Source organism: Brassica oleracea, chromosome C7 (assembly GCF_000695525.1).
Source record: "Brassica oleracea var. oleracea cultivar TO1000 chromosome C7, BOL, whole genome shotgun sequence".
NCBI classification, from domain to species: Eukaryota; Viridiplantae; Streptophyta; class Magnoliopsida; order Brassicales; family Brassicaceae; genus Brassica; species Brassica oleracea.
The window spans coordinates 16,081,540-16,088,602 of NC_027754.1; the positions used below are offsets into that span (position 1 = coordinate 16,081,540).

General features: G+C 37.5%; 1 protein-coding gene and 1 pseudogene across 1 annotated transcript in view; both read right to left on the reverse strand.

The window, feature by feature from the left end:
• The window catches only part of LOC106302698, a 4,100-nt gene extending 2,509 nt beyond the window's left edge, over nucleotides 1–1,591 (reverse strand). Inside the window, exons 1-3 of the mRNA XM_013739157.1 lie at nucleotides 956–1,591; nucleotides 306–579; nucleotides 3–117 (exon numbers count right to left, since the gene is read on the reverse strand). Coding sequence (XP_013594611.1) covers nucleotides 3–117; nucleotides 306–579; nucleotides 956–1,144 — 578 coding nt within the window. The 5' untranslated portion in view covers nucleotides 1,145–1,591. The remainder of the gene's footprint in view (nucleotides 1–2; nucleotides 118–305; nucleotides 580–955) is intronic.
• Nucleotides 1,592–3,052: 1,461 nt separating this feature from the next.
• Nucleotides 3,053–4,927, reverse strand: LOC106301908 (annotated as a pseudogene).
• Nucleotides 4,928–7,063: the final 2,136 nt, after the last annotated feature.

The following is a 7,063-nucleotide window of genomic DNA, read 5'->3' on the forward strand; positions in this document are numbered from 1 at the left end:
ACTCATGCGATTGCACATGAACCATAATGTGTCGAGTGGTATCGATCTTCACTTCATCAGGTGTGGGACGCTCAATAAGAGTATGTCCATTGACCAGCTTCATGTGGCCCACAACATCTAAAACATTTTTATGAAGAGTGTAATTTAGATGGTTAATATAAAAATCTAGAAACCGAATACTTGAACTGATTAGTTAACCCAACAAAATTCTAGATTTCTTTACCAAAGCAGGAAGATAAACTAAAACTACAACAAAACATAAAGCAATGTAACTGAGATATGTTTTTTAAAATTAGTATGCTTACCGTAGAGGTCACCTTTGATATCACAGTTAGCTTCAAAATCTTCATATGAATGAAACCTGAAACGGTCTTCATCGAAACAGGTTGGAATCTCGTGAAGGACCGACAATTCAGAATTCCATGTGAAAGACACGGTTGCGATATGATCAGCCACCCGATACATAGGTTTGTTTTTCGACCCGTAGAAGTTGTTGAGCCTATAAACTGACCCGTCCTTCATATCAGGCAAGTACTTCTTGATACGTCCTGGTGGGATGAATCCCTGAATGACAGTTCCCTGTTGTCGGAAAAAATAACAACTCATGAAATGAGAACAAAACCTCCGAATAAAAACAAATCCGAAACCAAACCCTACTTTAACTAATGAATCAATATTATAACAAAACGTCAAAAATACTAATCAAAACCCTAGATTCTTATAACTAAACTCTATTTTAACTAACAAAACGTCATAAATCAAAACCGTAGATTCTACTTAAAAGTTTAAAGAAACTTCTAACTAAACTCTATTTTAACTAATGAATCAATCGTATAACAAAACGTCATAAATCAAAACCCTAGATTCTACTTAAAATTTTAGAAAAACGTCAAAAAAGTCACGGGAAAACATAGAACTGCGTTCTGAAAACATTTTTTTAAGAGAATCGAGGTACCTGCTCGTCGATGAGGAGCATTTCCAGGCCAATAATTGTCTTCTTCATCGGATTTCGAGCCTCCCAGAAATGGATGAGCCGGAAGCGCAATTGAGTTTCATGAGGACCTAGAGAGACATCTTTGAAGAACATGAATTTTTCGTCAGTGTCGGATGAGACTGGAGACTTTCCATTTCGCTTCATCGCCATGGTTTGAGATCTGAGTGGTTCTAGGGTTTTAGTTAGTACGAAGAAAAGAAGAACAGCATATAAAGGAGGAGGAAGAGAGGGAGGTGAAACGAAATCATTTAAGGAGGTATTGATTGATTGGTACGAAAGTATTGAATGTGGATCGCTTAGTTATCGTTGATTTCGATCGGAGAAGACGAAGAGGGACGGGTGAGAAGAATCGCCATCTTCGACGGCTAGGTATAATTGTGTGATCTGCGTCGGATGGGGCAAAGTCGAGCAGTCTAACGTGTGGGCTTCGTGCTTCGTATTTGGGCTTCGTGCTGCGTCGGATGGGGCAAAGAAATAAAACCCCAAGGCCCGTGAGTTTAAACGAAAGCAATCCGTGAGGCCATCTGACGTGGCAAAAAGCATGTTTCTGATTGGTCCGAATAAACTGTCCTACGTGTCATAGCTCTCTGCTCAGTATATCGAGCTTTTAGTAGTGTAAGATTTCGAACTAAGCCCAAACTAGTTTACATATCGGTTTATTCGATTAATTTGATTTAAAAACAGTCATGTAAATTTTGATTTTTTGATTTTATTTATTTATTTGGTTTGTTTCAAAATTTTTTAGTTTCTTTTGGTTAATATATTTCAAACCGATCGGTTTCTTGTCCGCTGAACCGAACCGAATCGAACCAAAAAATAATTGAAATTCGCCGATCGGTTTATTGGTTGAAGCGGATGTTAAACCGAAACCTGAAGATTTTGCTTTGGCCGGTTCGGTTTATTCCAATTCACACCGAATGCCCAACATTAAGATTATCAAACAGATGTAAAGACTAATTCGGATTATTAAATTGGCAATCCTTTAATATTTTTTGTAAAGATTTACAAATGTGTAAGAATCAGAAATTGATTTCATTTTTATTTTACTCCAATTAAAAATGAATGAAATTTGAGTTGTTGTTTGTTTTATTTGGCATATAAAGATAAATACTGGGAACGAAAACTAGTTTCAACGTCACGGCTTACGTGTGAGTGAGTCAACCCAATCAAATGATTTTGGCTTGATGTGTATGTTTTTTAGTTTATGTGTGGAGATGGGATCAAATAAAGCCAGAAACTTCAATGCCAATCGAGAATATCACCTTCTCTGCAACCAAACACACTCTGTTTGCCCCTAAAAACTCCATCATATATATGAGTATTTTCCGTGTATAACAAGGAACACAAAGAAGTTCATCAAACTGAGATCCTTATGTCTAATGAAAACTTTTCTTCGTCCTCATCCCAACACTGCGTAGATTTACACAAGACATATTTTCTTCTCTTTTAATTGAAGGCTGTACAAAGACTAAAGAAACTAAAGAAACTAAGACTAAAGAAATTAAAGGCTGTACAAAGACTAAAGAAACTCTCTTCTATTAGGAAAGGGCATAATAGGCAAAAATGGATCAAATTGTATTTGTTTTTTTGGTCTAGAAAAACAATTTTCCCTTTTTAGTCTATATAATTTCTCGATAAATTAGTATTTCACAAAACTAATAAATCAAGAATGATCAAGGGATGAACCAAAGATCTTGGTAACTAAAAGATGGAAAAGTCTTGGTTTGATTCTTGAATGTTGGATGCTTAGCTTGGCTATGAAACGTAGTGGTTGTGGGGGGGGGTTACAAGATAGGATTGAACAAGGAAACGAAACGATTGTCAAGGATGGTAAGTAGATGTTAGCTATGTGAATTGGTAGAATGATGGAAGAAGAAACTTGTATGCACACCCCGGTTTTTTTTAGTGTTAAGTTGATGGACTTAAATTAGCAATACTGACAGAGAGAATGGGCGGTAAATAAGTGGTTACGTACAGTTGTTATTGGTACTGTTAGCAAGCTCGATTGTGATAAGGAGCCTTTACGCAAAGATGAAAGCGAGAAGACACAAAACGATAGATGGTGTAGCTTACTTTAGTTTGCAGGAAAGGTTTAGACATTTAATGATACAAAGAGAGAGTATGTGTCTCCAGCGACATGGCAGCAAATGTACAGTAGGCATTTGAGAAACAAAATTTATTGGCAAACGGTACATGTTTGGGAATATATATATATCTATAACAGTTTTGAAGAGAAAACAGAGCTCCATGGCATCTTTTTGTTCCACTGGAATATAATCGTGGTTTGATCACGCTTCTTATCCAGTACGCCAAGATACATAAAAGGCGCAAGTCAGAAGGATGTTTGGCAATTAGACGAATGGGGGCACCAACGAGGAACTCTGCTCATAATAAATGAAAACAGAGAAGATCCCTAAAATAAATGAGCTTGTTTGGTGTTTTATAAAACCAACACTTGAAAATAAAAGGACAGAAAAATGAGAGTTTATACATGATTATTGAGAAAGGAAGGCAATACTGTCGACGTGATGAGGTGCGACACGGACAAAACATTCATACCCGCCTAGGAATCCATAAGAGCGTTGAAACTCTTCATTGTCACCAATTCCTAGGAGCCTAACTCTTCTGACATTGTTTGTTCTGACATTGTAGTAGAATATGTAGAAGGGTTGGACCTCGAGTGTATTAACCACGCTTGGGACGATAATGATCTCACCAGCTTTATTGGTGCCTTGGAAAGACATTCTGCGGCAAGAAACGGACTCCCAGGCAGAGGAGGGAAACACACATGTTTGCTTTGACCATTCATGTTTCTGGGCGTCATCTAGTATCCATAAATCAAAGGGAATGGAGCGAGCAAGAGGTGGATGCACAAGAATAGAAGCTAGCTTCCCATTGTATTCTATAAATATGGCATTCTTTCCACATAACACGACAGCACTAGGTGCTTGGATAAAACTTACTTTCTCAGATCGAACATCAAAACACATCACAACTGGATTCTTATTCTTAAAATCAGTATACTTATAACCGCCATAGTAGATACATACTCCCACTGATACAGGTATATAAGGAACAGGGGTACCTTCAATGTCTCTCCAACCTCCTCCTTCTCCAAGTGTTAACACCTTGTGCAGTAGATGAGGATGACCAGAAGAAGGATCTCTCAAATGCACAGATAATGATTTGTGTTGGCCACCAATGGGATCGTACCCCACGAATTGGGTGTTCTTGGTCAAATTAAAGACTTGCTCGGTGCCGGGGTTACAAACCATCAAACCATGATCAGTGTAAACACTGAGAAACCCATGGAGAGAAGCGCAATACTCTTGGCTGGCTCGCAATCCCACTGGTAATGCCATCTCGAACCTGGGTACCAAAGAAGAAGAAGAAGACCCCTCTGGATATGACAAGAGGAAGGTAAGCTTCTCTTCAGGCTTGCCGAATGCGTTGTTGCTAAAAGAGACTATAAACCGTGGTTGCGCTGAGGAGACAGCGAAGAAGGAATCCACCAACTCTTGCCTTCGGATGAAGGAACACCACATCTTCGACACGCATCGAAACTTCATAAGAGACTTGGCAGGCAATCTAGTCATTATAGCCATCTTAAGATCATCATGCAGCGAATCTAACTTACTTGGGGTTGTGTCTTTCTCCTCCTTAGATTCGACTTTGCCAAGGAGTTTTATCGCAGGCAATCTCGTCACTGTAGCCTTCTTTAGATCAATAGGGATCCGATTCCGATCTCCGCTGCTGCACAGCCTCTCCTTCTCTTCGCGCTTGCGTTTCATGGCGCCTCCTCGCTTAGCCCCCTCCCAAGTTCCTTTTTTTCTTTTTCTTTTTCTTTCTATTGCGCAGCAAATCCAGACACAACCGCAAAGACATTCGAGTTGAGTTGATTTTGATTTTGATTTTAATTGTCGTCGACCCTCCTTTTTTTTTTTTTTCCTTTTTTATAATTTTCCTTTTTTTTTTCGTTTTCTTAGGCTTCTTCCTTTTTTAAAATTTTTTTATAAAAACTAGAATCAAAATAGAACAAATGGCATATATAACTATAAAAATACTAGTTGATTTTGACAAGTCGTTTTAATCATAAATTTTCATTCACCGTACTATTTTAGTCACATCGTTAATCAATAATTACAATTCTTTTGATTAATAAAAAATGTTTGATATGAATTGGTGTTTTGATTTTGATATACATTTTTAAGTTTATAAGTTACAAAGCCTTATTATATTAAAAATGAAATAACTTTTTCTTCAAATTATATAATTTATCAATTTATTTATTTGAAATTTTATCTGTACACTCTTATGTTACATGGTTATTTTATATTTTGTGTGCATTTTATAAGTGTTACATTTGTTGAATGGATGAGATATAAGACTTTCTCGGTAGATTTTCAGCTAATTTAATAGTTTTGTAGTCAATGACATATAAAAATACAAATAATCATATGTTGTACATTTGATCTTTACTTTAGACAACCATATGTAATTATTTATACTCTAGACAATCATATACTATATATTAGCAATACAATGCAAATTTCATCATCTTATATTATTTTTTATATGCTTTTAAAAACTCAAAAATCCTTTTCCGGAATTACGTATCTTGTATATCGGTTCAAAATTCTCCATTTTACACGTTCACGTGTCAAAACTCACCTTGCGATTGTCAAGGAAGGTGGTGTTGGCAAGTATCTAGAGCTGCGAGAACATTTTGGGAGACAGAATAATACCTATTCACTTCTATTGTTGACCGAATCAGGGTCAAAGCTAACATCTAGTCGTCAAGGCTTCTTTCCTCAGAAGGAAAACTAGTTATGCTCAAGGCGGTGCTATCAGCCATCCCATTCTATGCAATGACATGCTTCTCGAACCTGGGTACCAAAGAAGAAGAAGAAGATCCCTCTGGATATGACAAGAGGAAGGTAAGCTTCTCTTCAGGCTTGCCGAATGCGTTGTTGCTAAAAGAGACTATAAACCGTGGTTGCATTGAGGAGACAGCGAAGAAGGAATCCACCAACTCTTGGCTTCGGATAAACGAACACCACATCTTCGACACGCATCGGAAGTTCATAAGAGACTTGGCAGGCAATCTAGTCACTATAGCCATCTTAACATCATAATGCAGCGAATCTAACTTACTTGGGGTTGTGTCTTTCTCCTCGTACTCCGTGCGTTTTCTGAAGCTTCCTGAGGCTTCTCGGCTGTTGTGGAACTTGTACTTCTCCTCGCTTGCGTTTCATGGCGCCTTAGTCCTCGCACAGCCCTCAATTCCACTAGGAGGAAATTTTTATTGTGTGGGAAAATCAGACAGAAGCACAAAGTCTATATATATGTTTGTTTCATGACGTCTTCCTTAATTTTTTTCCTTTTTTCCTTTGTTTTTAGAGGCTTCTTTCTTATATCATAAAGGAAGAAAAAAAATCAGGGAAAATGGCATGTTATAAAATTAATGGAAAAGTCTATCTTTATTCATAACATAGAGGTTCCTTATATAGGAGATTACACCGTCATAGATAAATGAAAAGATTACAAATCATAATCTCTTGGTTATGAGTCATCCACAATCTGGTTCATAACACTCCCCCTTGGATGCCATAACAATTTAGAGCTTGTAATGTGCTTTAATGTTGCCTCATTAAAACCTTACCAGGAAAACTCAATTGAGACAAAACCATGGTGAAGGAAAAAGAGTACAACACACATTACTCCCCCTGATTTGGACATTACTGAAGGTCCCTTGGACCTCTCCAATTTTCTGCAATCCGTGGGTGATGAAGATCTTGGGCAGAATATGCTTCGTCCTCGAACATGATAGTTGGTTCTTCTTTACCATCGGTCATGCCACAATCTGATAGAACATATTGAGTCATCGACCTCAAATATACAGACACGAAATCTTGGATGATGTTGCTATGATATGTGTGTACCACCATGTGTAAAACATAACCTGTCTGAAAACAAATCAACAAAACCAAATAACCCCTCTTTGGGCTGGTTAGTATAAAATAAACCAAAATCAAAGGCTTCTTCATCGTCCTTCTTATGGACCAAACA